At 43.8% G+C, this 17,444-nt stretch overlaps 1 protein-coding gene across 2 annotated transcripts in view; it reads left to right on the plus strand.

Moving 5' to 3' along the window:
* LOC129700380 (cytochrome c oxidase assembly protein COX16 homolog, mitochondrial) overlaps positions 1-17,208 on the plus strand; it is a 75,738-nt gene extending 58,530 nt beyond the window's left edge. For both annotated transcript variants that reach the window (XM_055640815.1, XM_055640816.1), the window contains exons 3-4: positions 4,399-4,473; positions 16,231-17,208. In XM_055640815.1, the coding sequence (XP_055496790.1) occupies positions 4,399-4,473; positions 16,231-16,347 (192 nt within the window). In that variant the 3' untranslated portion in view covers positions 16,348-17,208. The remainder of the gene's footprint in view (positions 1-4,398; positions 4,474-16,230) is intronic.
* Positions 17,209-17,444: the final 236 nt, after the last annotated feature.

The raw sequence follows: 17,444 nt of genomic DNA on the forward strand, positions 1-17,444 counted from the left end.
GATTAAAAAGTGTAGAGAGGAGTTCTTTCCCTTACCATCATTCAAAATCCAACTTCGATGAGAGAACAGAATTTTCTTTTGATAACATTTAAGTACTTGTCACCATGTCAGTGAAAACGGCACATCAGATAAATTCTTTGGCAGAGGATCCACTGCCGTCTTTTCCTGCAGAGCTGTAATATTTCATGTGAACCATTGCTGGACTGCAGCACATTGGCCAGCTAGAACCCCCTTCAGTACTCAGTGAATGAAAGACATTCTCATTCTTGCTCCCAACCCTCTCTTTGCTAAAATTGATATGCCTATTTTTTTCAAATGTAACCAATCTCCCGTTGGATAATCTTTTCTTCCTTTGATCAACCGACACTCCCATTGGACAATCTATTTTCCCTTGGGGCACCGAAGATAGACACAAAATGTTAGAGTAACTCAGCGGGACAGGCAATATCTCAGGAGAGATGGAATGGGTGACATTTAGTCAAGCCCCTTTTTCATACTGAGAGTCGGGAAACGAGATATGGATGGGTATAAAGAGAATGTAAGGTGTGAAAACAACAGATCAAAGCAGACGATGATCAAGGAAATCAAGAGTATAGAAGTTGGGAAGTCATGTTGCAGTTATATAAGACATTGGCGTGGCCACATTTAGAGTATTTTGTTCAGTTCTGGACACCGTGTTATAGGAAAGATGTTTTTCAAGCTGGAAAGCGCACAAAGAAGATTCACAAAATAATGTTGAAATGTGACTGATATCTGCAGTGCTAAGCTGATGTTCAAACAAAATAAACAATACCCGCTCGCCTAAAATATAACTTGACACTATGCGACTTATCACGTTTTTCTAAATATCAATAATTTTGTTTTGATTTTCGTGCAACAGTAATGATTAAAACTCTGGTCTCCTTGGCTCTATATCTATCATTGCCAGGAGATCTAGGTTTGCCATTGTTGGGAAAATAAATCTTGCCCAGTCTTTTGTATATTAGCCACATCTACTTGTCCAGTAAGCTTTTTCCTTAGCGTCCGGCCTCATTTTAAGTTCAGGCAGGCATTTGGAGGGTGTGGGTAGCGGGTGGGGGGGGGGGGGGGGGGGGGGGGTCAGGACCGTTCTTCAGACTGAAGCTCACGATTCTAGCATCTGCCGTAACTTGTGTCTCCAGGCCTGTGGTCCTTCCCTATGGCATCTTTGTAGTGGCTTCACCTTGCTTCAGCATGTCTGTACATGGACCACATGTCAGTTTACAGCACTTGGTTCTGGACAGCACCTTCCATTGGAAGAGCCAGTGAATTTTTAGTTGATCGTTTGGCATCTCTGGAGAAAAGGAGTAAGCAACGTTTCAGGTTGAGACCCTTCTTCAGATTGAACTGTCTAAAGAAGGATCTCGACCCGAAACTTCACCTATTCCTTTTCTCCAGAGATGCTGACTGACCCGCTGAGTTACTCCAGCTTCTTAGGTCTATCTTTGCTTTAAATCAGCATCTGCAGTTCCTTCCTACACATGTATAATGCAAATTCCTGTTTTCTGCAGATTTCTGAGATAAACCTTGTCAAAGAATGCTGCATCTTTTCCCAGACATTCCTAGCAAGCATAGACACAAAATGCTGGAATAATTCAGGGACTCCCTTTCTATTTTCTCCAGAGATGCTTCCTGACCGCTTAGTTACTCTAGTATATTTTGTCCATCTTTGGTATAAACCAGCATCTGCAGTTCCTCTTTATTTCTTCCTAGCAAACATGCTGTTCAAAGGACTGCAACCATCTTGAGGGTAATGTGAGGTGACAGTGAGACTCCGGCAATGTGTGCCCTTTACACCAGTAGCCCAGAAAAGTCTTGGGAGCTTGTTTGACAGTTCTGGTGATGTAGCATTCTGCTAAGTGATTTTGACTGCCAGCTGGGGGAACTGACCGTAGAATCCACCTTATCCTTTTCATATAGTGTTTTGATGACCTTTCACGTCGGTCACTGCCGAACTGATTTGTGATAAAAATGACCTGCAAGGAATTGGTGATATGGCACAGTGCAGCTGAAAAATGCTTTGTGGTATCATGGCAAAACTCGTGCTTTGCAATGACAGGGACAAATAGCAACTCTTGGCCTCTGTACCTAGGATCTATGCACAACATTATGCAGCAACTTACAAAAGTAGACATCAGGATGTGGGCTGCCATTTTTAGTGCATTTCTCCACTTTTCTCTGTAGAGTTTTCATTGTACGTCTGCAACCAATCTGTTTTGGAACTCCAGATAAACTTAAAATATTAAAAGCCCTGCAGATGCTGGAAATCTGAAGTAAAGGTAGAAAATGTGGTAATGCTTATACTGGATATGTGCAATAGTTGTGTAATTTAGAGCAAAATCCAGAACTCCGTGCACTGGATGCTGCAATCTTTCCTTCGAGAGTGAGTGCTGATGCAGAATCCCAGTATGTTCTTTGCTTTGACTATCGTCTACGCTTCATCTCCAATTCACATTTACAAGCCTTTTCTGGTCGTCAGATGGTACTATAGAGGGGCCAAAGCATTGGTTTGTCTAGCTGCCATAGGCCTGTGACAAGTGGTGTATCTCAGGGATCTGTGCTGGGCCCATTGCAACGATCTGGATGAAAATGTATGGCATGATTAGTAAGTCTGCAGATGATCCTAAAGTGGTTCGTATCGGAGATAGCAAAGATGGTTATCAAAAATTATAACTGGATCTTGATCAGATGGCCAAGTGGGATGAGGAACGGCTAATGGAGGTTAATGCAGATAAGTGGTAGTTGAAGACTGATAACATTCATGTACAGGGAGGCTTTGACCTGAGTGCCTCTGCTGCCTTGTGCTCTCCATCCTAATAGGCTCAGCAAAAGGCTCAATGGTCAGAGGAGAGAGAACAGCCTCCAGGTTTGATCAGGAAGCTATCGGATTCCCAGGTTTTGGTCAGGACTATGCTGCTGAAGACAAATAGATAAAATGTTAAAAATTCAATTCCAAGAACCCAGCTGATCCTTTGGAAAATACATTTCAATACTTCCATTAAGATTGTCACATTCAGATGATTGCTATTGCTGGCAGTATTTAAGACATTCCAAATTGTGTGTTCTAGAACAGTTGGTGTGTATGCGTTCTTACCTAAATTTGACATGTGAAATGTTACAGATGCCATAGACCTTTACAGCATGGAAACAATCCCAAATCATTCATGCCAACCACGTTGCTGAACTGAGCTAGTCCCATTTGCTTACACCTGGCTCATAAGCCTCCAAATCTCTCCTTTCAATATACCCATTCAAGTGCCTTTTAAATGTGTAATTATATCTGCCTCGGCCACTTTTTCTGGCAGCTCATACCATAGATGCACCACCTTCTGTGTGGAAATAGTTTCCCCTCGTCCCCTTTTAAATCTGCTCAAGTTCAAACAAATGCCTTAAAACTCATTGGCTGGCGGTTCATTCTACATCAAGACAATGATCCCAAACATACTGCTAAAGCAACAAAGGAGTTTTTCAAAGCTAAAACATGGTAAATTCTTGAGTGGCCAAGTCAATCACCCGATTGAACCCAATTGAGCATGCCTTTTATATGCTGAAGAGAGAACTGAAGGGGACTAGCCCCCAAAACAAGCATAAGCTAAAGATGGCTGCAATACAGACCTGGCAGAGCATCACCAGAGAAGACACCCAGCAACTGGTGATGTCCATGAATTGCAATCATATTTTTTCATTTACAAAGCATTGCTGTGTACCCTGAAATGGGGGGGACTATGTATAAACACAGCTGTAATTTCTACATGATGAAACCAAAATGTATAAAAATGACCTTTATTAAAATCTCACAATGTGCACATTAACCACATGTGATTTTTTTTCTTTTACAATTCTTAAATTGTGGAGTACAGAGGCAAATAAATAAACAATGGGTCTTTGTCCCAAACATTATGGAGGGCACTGTATATGGAACTGCGGAGTCTATTCCAGTCCAAAGGCCAAAACTGATTTTGTTCCCATTGCCTGCAAATACTTGCTTTAAGAGCCGTTTGGGCTGACACGGGCCACTGCTCGTTCCTGCCTTCCACTAACCTCTTTTGGAAGGTGATAACACGGAGACTTTAAGCAATGACTGGCTCAGGCTTGGCTCAGATTGGATGTCTGTGTGATCAAATGACATGCTGATGCCAGCTGTTGAAACACACACATGAGTAACTGCCGAGTAACTGAAGCAATCTGTTTTTAAATGTTATTCAGTTGTAGAATACTGAAATTCCTGGTGGTTGAATAATTTTCAGTATGCCGTGGAGGTTTAGCTTGAACTAAATTTGGTCCAAATAATTTTTTCAGCCTAGTTAGGTTTTGAACAGATTATGTTTGAAATTGTTCATCTAATTGTCTTTTTTTTTTCTTCCTATTTTTGTTTTCCAGATGGATCCAGCACTTGAAGCACAGTTGAAGAAGAAGAAGAATAAAGACAAAATTACGTTAGAATCAGAATATCAGGTGGGGTATTAAAATTGTGTAGTCCTTCAGGTTTACTTTTTATTAGGTTTAGGTTTATTATTGTCACATGTACTGAGCAAGAGTGAAAAGCTTTGTTTTGTATGCAAACTAAATAGGTCAGATACACCACATAATCAGTCCAAACTCGAGTACAATAGATAGAGCAAAGGGACTGTTACAGAGTGCAGAATATAGTTCGCAGCATTGTATCATATCGGTTCCTTCGACAAAGTCCAATGTTCACACTGGGATAGAGGTGAATCGAACAGTATCCCAGTTTATGGAAGGTCTGTTAAGAAGCCTGATAATAGAGAGAAAGAAGCTGGTCAACTAACCTCAGAAATCAGGATTATGGTACAAAATTCTTGAATGCATGGCAATGCACAATATTCATTCAATCTCACTGTTTGATGGTATATCATATCTCCCCAAAACCTTTCCTCTGCAACTCCATATTCTGCCCGTATGCTATTAAATTGTAAATATCTTGGTTTGTTATTGTGCATTTCTTTGTTTTAAACTGCCTATCTTCCTTACTAACAGTCTGAGTGTTAGTTCGTCACACCAACTTCCACCTGATTTCACTGGACGTTTACCTTGCAAGCTTGTTTTATTATTTGCTAAAGAAAATTACCGACGTTTTTAATTTCACATTATCAGAATGTGCAAGTTCATAATTTGAACCATAGAAGTGTTATAGGTTTGTAGGGGCAGTCAAGTAGAAAATGATGAATGTGATGATCGAATCATTGACTTCAGACCTAGAGATACAGCACGGAAACAGGCCCTTCCACCCACCGAGTCCACAGCGACCAGCGATCACCCCATGCATTAACTGTATCCTATCACCAGTGACAATTTTACAACTTCCCAAACCAATTAACCTACAAACCTGTACGTCTTTGGAGTGTGGCTGGAGACCGGAGCACCCGGAGAAAACCCACGTGGTCACAGGGAGAACGTACAAATTCCATGCAGATAGTACCTTAAGTCAGGATCAAACCCGGGTCTCTGGCGCTATAAGGCAGCACCTACTGAGCTGGGCGGCACAGTGGCATAGAGGTAGAGTTGCTGCCTTACAGTGCCAGAGACACGGGTTTGATCCTGGCTACAGGTGCTATCTGTATGGTTGTACCTTCTCCCTGTGACCATGTGCGTTTTCTCCGGGTGCTCCGGTTTCCTGCCACACTCCAATGACATACAGGTTTGTAGGTTAATTGGTTTCTGTAATTTAACCCTAGTGTGTAGGATATGAAAGTGGGTTAACATAGAACTAGTGATTGTTAGTCGATGCAGATTCAGTCGATGGGCTGAAGGGCCTGTTTTCACGCAGTATCTCTAAACTAAACTAAACTTTAGTTTTAGTATTAACGGTACAGAGTGGAAACAGGCCCTTCAGCCCACCGAGTCCACGCCGACCAGCGACCAGTTGTGCCCTACACACGCAGGACAATTTACAGAAACCAATTAACCTGCACGCCATTTGGAGTGTGGAAGGAAACTGGAGCACCCGAAGAAAATCCACGTGGTCACAGGAAGAACGTACAAATGCCATATGGACAACACACCCCGTAGTTAAGATTGAATCGGGGTCTCTGGCGCTGTAAGGCAGCAACTCTACCTCTGTGCCACTGTGCCACCCGATGATTAAAACCAGAAAAAACTGTGTGAGTCCAAAGAATGGCAGGATATGTTGCCTGGTTCGGTGAAGAAGCATGGACAAAAACTCGAGGAGAAACTATCTACCAGTTCAGAGCATTTGGGCTGTGAATTCTGTGAAATTCTGTGCAATTGAATGAAGAGCTAAGAGGCATGTGCATGTGGAAATTGACCACATGACAGCTTGTAATTTTTCCCTTTTAATTTGGAGAATTGATGAAGGTAAATGTGTGCAACATAAATGTTATAAAATCATGCTAGTTTCTTCTGGCATTGATTACCACAAAATGGTTTTTATATCTTCAGTTATTTTCCTCAGGAGGTAACTGAAATTCTGCTGCCACACTGTTCTGATGATTAATGTTTGGAATTACGTGTATCCTTGGATAGACTTACTAAGCTAATATATTAGATGGGCATTTCTGCTATATACCTGAGTGCAGTTAATTAATTAACCAGACAAATCGACTTCATCACTCCTGTCTTGGGGATGTTCAGCTGAATATGTGCACACTTCTACATTACTCTGATCCTGCAGATCAGTGGCTTGGGTGATTCTAGCTGCTGTAAGCTCTTCACTATACGATGCAGATAGAAAGCTATAAAATTCCATCTTATTGAATTTCCAGGAAAAAGTTCTCCTGTCCACTGAACCAGGAATGAGGCAAAGTTTAGAAAATTGCAACCACAATAAAACCATGGAAATTCAAACATCTACAACGTGGAACAGTACAGCACAGGAACGGGCCCTTCGGCCCATGATGTTTGCGCCGATCATGATGCCATTTTAAACTGATATCATCTGCCTGTACATGATCCAAATCCCTCTACTCTTTGCACTTCCATGTGCCTATCTAAAAGTCTCTTAAACACCACTGTTGTATCTGCCCCCACACCATCTCTGGCAATGCATTCTAGACCCCCACCATTCTCTGTGTAAAACAAAAACTTGCCACGCACATCTCCATTAAACTTACCCCCTCTCACCGTATATCTATGCCCTTTAGTGTTGCACATTTCCATGGTGGGGGAAAAAGGTTCTGTCTGACTCTGCCTCTGGTTATGGACACCCCAAGCCAGTGCCGGTCCCAAGCCAGGACAAAGGAGGAGGGTTGGGGCATAGGGCTAACACCCCTACCCCGTAAAACCCTAACCTGCTACGGAAACCGCAAGCATAAACTATACTGGAAACTGGCATGAGAGATGGAGCTCGCCCCCTGCAAGTATGACGGGCTCGGGCCAAAGCCTCCGGGATGCTTGTGCCCCGAAAAAGAGTAACATCTTCTCTGCCAAAGCTGTTATGAGAATAGCTACTTGGAATGTCAGGAGCTTGTAGCAGAGTGGGAAATTATCCCAGCTACTGAGAAGTTTGAGCTGAGCATCATACGGGTGAGTGAAGTTCAATAGCTAGGGAATGGAAAGCTAACAAGCGAAGGAAAAACACTGATGTACTCTGGGCATGAACAACACCATATATGGGGAGTAGGACTGGTGTTAGACAAAGAGGAAGAGAAAGCAATGATAGGTTGGAAAACTGTGAATGACATCAGTACCCCGTTCCTGCCTCTCCCCATATCCCCTGACTGCTATAAGAGCCCTATCTAGCTCTCTCTTGAAAGTATCCAGAGAACGGGCCTCCACCGCCCTCTGAGGCAGTGAATTCCACACTCACAACTCTCTGTGTGAAAACGTGTTTCCTCATCTCCGTTCTAAATGGCTTACCCCTTATTCTTAAACAGTGGCCCCTGGTTCTGGACTCCCCCAACATTGGGAACATGTTTCCTGCATCTAGCGTGTCCAAACCGTTAATAATCTTATATGTTTCACTAAGATCCGCTCTCATCCTTCTAAACTACAGAGTATATAAGCCCAGCCGCTCCATTCTCTCAGCATATGATAGTCTCGCCATCCCGGGAATTAACCTTGTAAACCTACGCTGCAGTGATAAATAGGTTCCAAGTGTTACAGGAAGGAGATGACATTGAACAGTAGTGGCAAACTTTCCAGGGGGCAGTTCGGGAAGCTGCAGATACCACCATTGGCTGAAGACGTGGGACCAGAAAATAAAGTTGGATGAGATCAGACACGTGGGAGATGATGACTGAAGAAGAGACATAAAGCAGAAGAGAGAGAGAGAGACAGCGAGACAGAGAGAGAGCAAAGACAACTGAAGTAAGGAAAGAAATGGCAGAAAATTATAGACAAGTAAACAAACTAGTGAAGAGGAGATGCAGAAAAGATTTTTTAAAAAGCTTGGATAGAAAGCAAATGCACAGAAGCACAAGAAGCCAGGGTCAGAAATGACACCCGTACACTCTACTGCAGAGCCAGAGATCTGGGAGATTCATGTAGTAGCTCTGGTGCCCCCATAAAGGCCAGAGCAGGAGAGTACTTCTGACAGAAGAAGAGCAAAACATGCAATGGGTTGAATCATGCAATATTGAATCAACCTGAACCATCTGAACTCTTTGTCTTCCCTGAGGAGGAACTAGTACTAGAGGTGGAGGTTGGACCAATCACAGAAACGGAAGTTGCAAATGCAATTAAAAATCTGAAAAATAACAAAGCAGCAGGCCTCGACCAGCAGAACTACTAAAGAGCGGAGGGGAGACGTTGAGAGGGAAACTCACGAAGCTATGTAATGCATGCTTGGATGAAAAATGGGTACCAGAAGATTGGAGGAAAGGAATGATGGTGAAATTGCCAAAGAAAGGAGATCTTAGTGACTGTGGAAACTGGAGAGTGATCACGTTGCTCTCAGTCATAGGAAAAGTGCTTTGTTCTGTACTGCTGCATCGTCTTGGATATGTAACTCCGTCATGAACAAGCTGGATTCCGCATGGGAAGATCCTGCAGCGGACAGATCTTTGTATTACAAAACGTGGTAGAGCAATGCCTGGACCTTCAGAAGCCAATACTAATAAACTTTGTTGATTTCAAAAATGCATTTGATGGTGTACAGAGAGACTCCCTGTGGCAAATTCTTTAAGAACCTTTACAAGGGATCCAGTTGCTGCGTCAAGGTTGATTCAGGAAACACAGAATTCTTTGACATTGTCACAGGGGTAAGATAAGGTTGCCTTCTATCCCCCTTGCTGTTTATTGCTACGATCGACTATGTCATGAGGAAGCAATGAATTAACCTGACTTTGGAATACCGTGGAGAACAGGAAGACGCCTCACAGACCTAGATTTTGCCGATGATATTGCACTACTAGCAGAGTCGAGACACACCCTTCAAGAGATGACAACCGCTCTGGAGGAGAATGCACCAAAGGTTGGATTAAAGATCACCAACCAGAAGACCATGCAGACTGGAGACCAGCAGCCAATAGATAAACTGATAATCAATGGGGAACCTGTGGAAAACGCTACAAGATTTACCTATCTTGGCAGCATGTTCTCAGCGCATGGTGATGTAGACGTCAACATCAACTTCCGATATAGACAATAGGCGCAGGAGTAGGCCATTCGGCCCTTCGAGCCAGCTCTGCCATTCAATATGATCATGGCTGATCATCCACAATCAGTACCCCGTTCCTGCCTTCTCCCCATATTCCCTGATTCCGCTATCTTTAAGAGCCCCATCAAGCTCTCTCTTGAAAGTATCCAGAGAATCGGCCTCCACTGCCCTCTGAGGCCGAGAATTCCACACTCACAACTCTGAAAATTGGTAAAGCTGCATCAGTCTTCAGAAAAATGCAGCCTATATGGTCTCGTGGCGGGATATCCAAGATGTTAAAAGTCAAGCTCTTCCAGTCCGTAGTCCTCCCTAAAGCCCTCTATGCCAGTGAGACATGGAAAATCAATGTGAAGATGAAAAAGAAATTGGATGCATTCCAACAACGCTGCTTGTGGAAGTTCCTGAAGACCAGGTACAGAGACCACATCACAAACGAGGAGATGTACCGGGAAACTGCAACAAAGCCTCTCAGCCAGGACATAGTGGTACGCAGGATGAAATTTGCAGGACATGTACTCAGAATGTCACCAGAACGTGCACCTAAGATAGCAATGACATGGCAACCTGACTGAAGAAGGAAATGAGACCGACCAAAACTCACATGGAGGCAAACGTTCCAGAAGGATTTGGAAGCCTGGGATGCTAACGTTACGAGGGTGGAAGACGTCGCAAATGACCGAACAGAATGGCGAGAGTTTGCTGCCCAATGTACTCAACAGTGTGGGAGGAACTGAGTCTAAGTAAGTCTGTCTATCCTATCGTCATGCCTCTCATAATTTTATATATTGTCAAGTCTCCCCTCAACCTCCCAGAGAAACCAATCCAAGTTTATTCAACATCTCCTTGTAGCTAAAACCATCTAATCCAGGCAGCATTCTGGTAAACCACCTCTGCACCCTCTCCAAAGATTCCACATCCCTCCCGTTATTGGTGGTGACTGGGACTGCATGCAATACTCCAACACGGTCTAGCCAAAGTCTTAGAGAGCAGTGAGTGAACGGAGCTCGATGAAGTGAGGTGATAAGAGCAAGCAGTGCGGTGATGATAATATCCTCCGGTTTCTGCAAACATACAATAGCTGGAAAGTTAAATTCAGAAAATTAAAAAGTAACTGCGCAGACTACAAATCCATGGAATACTCCTAGCTTCAGTTAGACATTGGGTAGGCTACGTCTGTTTTCCCTGGTGTGAATGTAGCAGAGTTGACATGCCAGTGGTATATAAAATTATGAGACGTATATAACCTGTGTTTGTTTCTCATGGTTGAAGTTTCTAAAACTAGAGGACATAGGTTTAAGGTGAGAGGTTTACAGGCAATCTGAGCCATACATTTTTCACACAAAGGGCAGTTTGCATTTAGAATGAGAGGCCAGAGGAGGTGGTGGAGGCAGAATAATATTTAGCAATCGTCTGGACAGGTACTCGAAAGGCAAGCCAGAGTGGGATATGATTTTATTGTACGCGTGATGGTTAGCATGGGAGCAATGGGCCAAAGGGCCTGTGTCTAGTGTTGTACAACTCTATAATTCTGATGGCTGGGTTCCAGTCTGCTCACTGAAAGGTCAAGCCTCCCGGTGAGCCGCTGCAACAGACGCTTGCATACCTTGGGTATGCAAGCAAAGAATTTCACTGTGACTTGTCACATGTGACAATAAAGTATTCATTCATCATTCATACTCATTGATTTCCAGGTTTTCCTTTTTTTTTGGCTTTGCGCAATTGCCAGTCTCCATGTCGCTTTTTACTTCAGCCAGGTTTTATGTTTCATTGTTTTACTGAGTGGTTTCTTCCTTCAGCTCTGTGACCTTCCTTTAGCTGCTGAAAGGCCATCCATCACAATATTGTTTAGTATTGTTTACTATTTAAATATTACTTAGAATGACATTGAGAAGGAAAGAAGGGGAAATCAGTGCAGGAAGACTGATATAGCTGAGATTGACTGGAGTTAGCACCATGATTAATGTTGGACTACTGCAAGCCATAAGATTGATTATGGTGCCCTTTATGTCAGCAGTGTACCACAAGAAGGATTTGTCCCTTGCATTGGGAATTCTTATTCTGCCTAATTATCTCCCAGCCAAGTGACGTGTACTGTGCAGAGAAGCCAACGTCGTGACATTTTCCACATTTCATTTTTTACAGGCAACAAAGCTTCTCTGTCATGCAGCTGTGAAATAATCTTTTTTACAATTCTAAAAGCTAATTTTCCACTGGACCCATTATATTAAATGCAATAAAAGAACCGAACAAAATAGTTATAACATTATGATAAAGTTGACTTGCAAGGCAATTTCTGACTTGAGGGTTACAAACAAGTCTCTGGGGTTTTCTGAGATTGGGATAGGAGCGTTGAAAATTTGGTGCATCAAAATTGTCGTAGCTATCAGAGAGGGTTTCCCTTCTAGCTGTGCAAGGCTTCCTTCTAGATTTAGAATTTAAAGCTCTCCATTTAAAGGAGTGGGCAAGTTGTTATGGCTTGGCGAATTCAATATTCATAAATCATAGGAGCAGAGGTAGGCCATTCAGTCCATCAAGATTACTCCGCCATTCAATCATGGCTGATCTATCTTTTCCTCTCAACCCGTTTCTCCTGCCTTCTCCCCATAACTCTTGACACCCTACTAATCAAGAATCTGTTCATCTCCGCCTTAGAAATACCCAGAGACTTGGTCGCCACAGCTGTGGAGTGTGGCAATGAATTCCACAGATTCACTACCCTCAAACTAAAGAAATTCCTCCTCATCTACTTTCTCTAGGTTTGTCCTTTTATTCTTGTGTTACGCCCTCTCGAGGCTTCTGGGGTTAGACACTTCTACTAGTGAAAACATCTTCTCCGCATCCACTCTATCCACTTCTTTCACTATTCGGTAAGTTTCGATGAGGTCCGCTCGCATCCTTCTAATCTCCAGCGAGTACAGCCCAGTGCCATCAAACACTCATCATACTGTACGTTAACCCAATCATCCCTGGAATCATTCTCGTAAACCTCCTCTGGACCTCTCTAATGCCAGCACATTCTTCCTCCGATATGGGGCCCAAGTTAAGCCAGTGGCCATCATAAGTGCTGCAGTTACATAAGGGTGCAGCTACAATTCTTCAGGAGGAAGGGGAGGGCAAAGATCTTCAAATGTAAAAGTATAGATTTTAGTCCAAATTCTTTTCATAATATGCAAGACCAAATATATATAATGTCTAAAATATGCATATAAACCTGCCAATATAGCATGTATCAATACCAAGGTATGTCTCTAAGCCACAATCTCATTTAACGTGCAACATTTAACATGGAAACATATTTAAAAATATATTATCTTTTTATTTCTGAAGTGGTTCCAAGAATATACTTAATTTCACCCGTGGCCCCATTTGCACACATTGTTCCAGTGCTGACCACGGTAAAAATTTGTGTGACTATTTGTGGTATACAAGATATGTTTGGCTGAAAAGATCCAGTGCTATTTAAGGAACTTGCTATTTAAGTTAAAGGGAGAACATTTCCGTTTTTGCCAAGCAGTCCTAAATTCTTGATACTGATAATTAGGTGTCTTCCATCCAGAAACCTTTCAGGATTTTTCCTCGTGGACATTTCGATCCATCAGGTGCAGAGGATGAAACCTTCCCATTATTAACACCTGTAATGCAACAGGGTGCAGAAACAGCAGCTGAAGCATTGCCCTGACATATATGACCCTCAAGTTGAGCTGCAGCCCAAATTGACAGGCAAAAGCCCTCTTTCCCCATGGGATGTGAAAATACGAGATTTGAAATAAAACTAATCTTCTATCTTCTATACATAACTAAAACTCGCATCTTGTGCTCTCCGGTTTGCATTGTTTTTACATTTGCGCAAAAACGGTACCCGATAGCGCTACGATTTTCCGCCACCTTACTCGCCATTCTCCTGTGCAGCAAGTGCAACAAGTGATCTTCCGATTGGTGGAAAAATTAAGGTTTAAAAATCGTAAAAACTGCGCATGTGCAGATTGGTCTCTCTCTTCTGTCAGCAGATTGGTCTTTTCTCCTGTCATTCGCCGGGACGGCGGCACCCCTTCCAGCACCCACTGTCAATCACCGGTGGCGAGGAGAATAAAGCTGAAGGAGCAGTGTGAACAGAGTGTGGAGAGCGGGTGGAGCTGCCTCTGCGGAGCGGCGGTGACCACCACGACGAGCCGGGAGCTGCTGAGTGTGGCCGGAGGCTGCTGAGTAAGGCTGGGAGCCACTGAGTGAGGCCGGAAGCCGTTGAGTTAGGCCGGGGCTGGGAACCGCTGAGTGAGCCCAGAGTCGGGGCCGGGAACTGCTGAGTGAGACCGGAACCGGGGCTGGGAGGCGCTGAGTGAGGCCGGAGCTCCCCCCCACCCACACACCCCCCCCCACACACACCCCTCCCACAGACACCCCCTCCCCCCTCACATCCCTCTCCCCCCACACACCCCCTCTCCCATACATCCATTCCACCCCACACACCCCACCCACACACACACCCCTCCCACAGCCACCCCCTCCCCCCCACACATCCCCCTCCCCTACACACACCCCCCTCTCCCATACATCCATTCCACCCCCCACACCCCCTCCCACACACACCCGTCCCACACACACCCCCTCCCCCCCACACCCCCCCCCCCCACACACCCCCCTCTCCCATACATCCATTCCTGCCACACACACGCCCCCCACACCCCTCCACCCCACACTCCCCCCCCTACACACACCCCCCGCCCACCTCACACCTCCCCCCCCCGCACCCCCTCCGACATCCCTCCTCCCATACCCTTCCTGCTCGCATCGCCCTCCCCTCCCCCCCACACCCACCCGACCTCACATCCCCCTCCCCCCATACCACCCACACACATCCCCCCTCCTCCCGTCCACCTCCCCCCCCCTCCCACACATGAAGAGGAGGGGGAGAGGGAGGGAGTGCTGGGGGGTGAGGAGAAACGAGCCGCGTCTGTGGGTGAATGGTGGAATATTGCGTTGGGGGAATGGGTGAGAACGGGAGAGTGGTGGAACATTGCGTTGGGGAACGGCTTGCGTTGGGGGACCAGAACTTCCGTGTGACTGGGACCCAGCGGGTCCCACTTAGTCTAGTTAGTATAAAACAGTCTTAAGTTTACAGATGAATGACTCCCTCAGCTCTTGCTAATTATAAATTTAATGCAGTGCTTTTTGTTCTGTGCTGTGAAGCTTTGGGACAGTGGGAGCCAACTTACCTTGGTGTTGGTTCAGCGCATTTTGATCTTGTGATATTTCTTAGTTAGGGGAAAGAAAGGAGATAGAACTGATCTGTTCTATTTTATAGCTCATGATGCCATGCTAGAATTATGCCCTGTTTCTCCCTCATTCAAACCTGTGACTGCACACAATGATTTTCACTTATCTAAGGTGTTTGCGATTAGACATCTTTGAATGGTTGATTAATTTGGATTTTACTTTGCAATTTGCCGCGCTATAGATTTTGGTTTCTATCTCGAATTAACATGCAACCTGATTAATTAGACCCATGTTGCACAGATGGCATGCCTCTGCTGTGCATGAGACATTTTATACGTGGTTTCTGAAGCAGGGCTAGGCTCTTGCTGTTTGCTGAGGGCTGCATTTCCAAGCACATCTCTTGCTCAGTGGCACTTTCACAAAACTCCACGCAGTGTTCCATTAGAGTGGGGGAGCCGCTGGGATTCCCGGACTGAGACCGCTCCTGGCTGCAGCTGTGTAGTTGTGGGAAATTATCAGCTACAGAGGTCTACTCCTACTAAGGCAGGACAGAAGCCATCGTGCTGGTGCTACTTACCTGCGTTAATGGAGTGGAAAGCAGCCACTCCATCTTGGATAATATTTTGGTTATTAGATATTTTTGGAGGGAATGTATAAAATAAGAGAATTGAGGAGAAACTCTGTAATGCTGTTCAAAGAGGTGCACATGTATTTCTGTTTGGAAGGACAGATCCACCACCGATTTTCTGGCAACTAGTGGTCTGCCGCCTTCTTTAATCTGGGCGACATTAAGAGAGCGCATTTGAAGTACACCCCCTCCCCTAGAGGTTCCGCTGAAAATGTGGCACATACAATGCCCTTCAAAATGTTTGGGCCAAAGACCTATCATTTATTCATTTGCCTCTGTACTCCACACTTTGAGATTTGTAAAAGAATACATCACATGTAGTTAAATTGCACATTGTCAGATTTTATTAAAGGATATTTTTATACATTTTGGTTTCACCATGTAGAAATTACAGGTGTGTTTATACAACGAGCAACCACAGTTCTAGAAAAAGGTCTTGTGGACAGGTGAGACAAAGATTTACTTATATCAGAGTGATGGCAAGGGCAAAGTATGGAGGAGAGAAAGAACTGCCCAAGATCCAAAGCATACCACCTCATCTTTGAAACACAGTGGTCAAAGTGGTCTCGTTGGGCTGAAGGGCTTGTTTCCATGCTGCTTCATTAAACTAAACTAAACAAAAAATTTGCACGTACTAATATAAGCTCTTCAAACCGCTGAATTATTGCTGTTTATATTTTATATATGTTTCAAAGTACATAGGACTTCTTTTTCATTTTGGATAGATATGTATTGCTTCTACTTTTGGATGTGAGATAGTGATGATGTCCAACTTTGTTTTCTAAACAAAATACAGAAACTTCAAGAGCCTAACTCTGACTGGATAAACGTCAGAGGACCTCGCCCCTGGGAAGATTCGAAAGCTGTCCAAGATCAGCAAAGGAAGATTGAGAATGGAAGCAGCATTAAATAATGTCATCAATCACTGATTTTTATTAATTTACATCTGAGAATTGAACTTTATACAATATAATATTATTGCATTACACGTTTGTGTTTTTACATTGATTTACTAACATGAGAACTGTAAAATGGCAGCTCAGAGAGAAAGTGAAAGGATCCACTGATTGTATTGCCAATCTCTTACAATGTATGAGAAAGGACATTTCCTTTGAAATTATCTTTGAAGGTTTCAACAACGTGAAGTGGATTTTGAACTTCTGCGGCAAGAAATTACAGCCAAATGCTACCCTTATTTTTTTAGTGTTAGAACACTGCTCTCAAGCAGCAGTTTCCGTTCCTTAGCAACCACTTCTGGTAGCTCTGAATTGGTACTTGCACGAGGCCTGTGAAAGATGCTGCATCTTGTGAGCCTGTTCATGTTGACTGTCAATTGTCGAGCTCCAGGTAGCAGGCTAAGTCCATTTCCTGCTTTAGTGTAAATGCTTCTATAATTGCACATCCCCAGAGGTTCTCTGTCTACCCCTTGAGGAATTTCATTGAATAGACAGAACACTTACTGCAGCTTTTTTTTCAAATAGTTGATCCCTCCAGTGAAAGCTAGTTGCAACTTTTTCTGTTAGGCATCCCCACAACCATTTCTTCATCAGGAAATTGAAGAACTATAATATCCAAAATGGCCCTGGGCAAGCTAGTAGCTTGTAAATAATCTGACATTGTTATGAGGAAAGTTAACCTTCAGAAAATGTATTGCCTTGCATTTTACTGGCCCAAACAATTTTAGGTGCCTAAAGTGTTACATTTCTCTCTTGTCAAATGTATGGGAATTTCTTTCAATGAAAAGCAATAAAATGTGATTATTTTTTAAGAAGCAGCCCAATGCGATTAACTCATGTTTTTGTGGAGGCAAGTTTTATCATCTTGCTGTGCATGAGATTTAGTTTTAGAGACTCAGTGTGGAAACAGGCCCATCGTCCCACCGACTCAAGCCAATCAACGACCACCCGTACACTAGGTCTATCCCACACTCTAGGGACAATTTACAGAAGCCAATTAACCTACACACCCGCACGTCTTTGGGATGAGGGAGGAAACGGGAGCAACCAGAGA

The sequence above is a fragment of the Leucoraja erinacea genome, chromosome 9 (assembly GCF_028641065.1).
Source record: "Leucoraja erinacea ecotype New England chromosome 9, Leri_hhj_1, whole genome shotgun sequence".
Lineage (NCBI taxonomy): Eukaryota > Metazoa > Chordata > Chondrichthyes > Rajiformes > Rajidae > Leucoraja > Leucoraja erinaceus.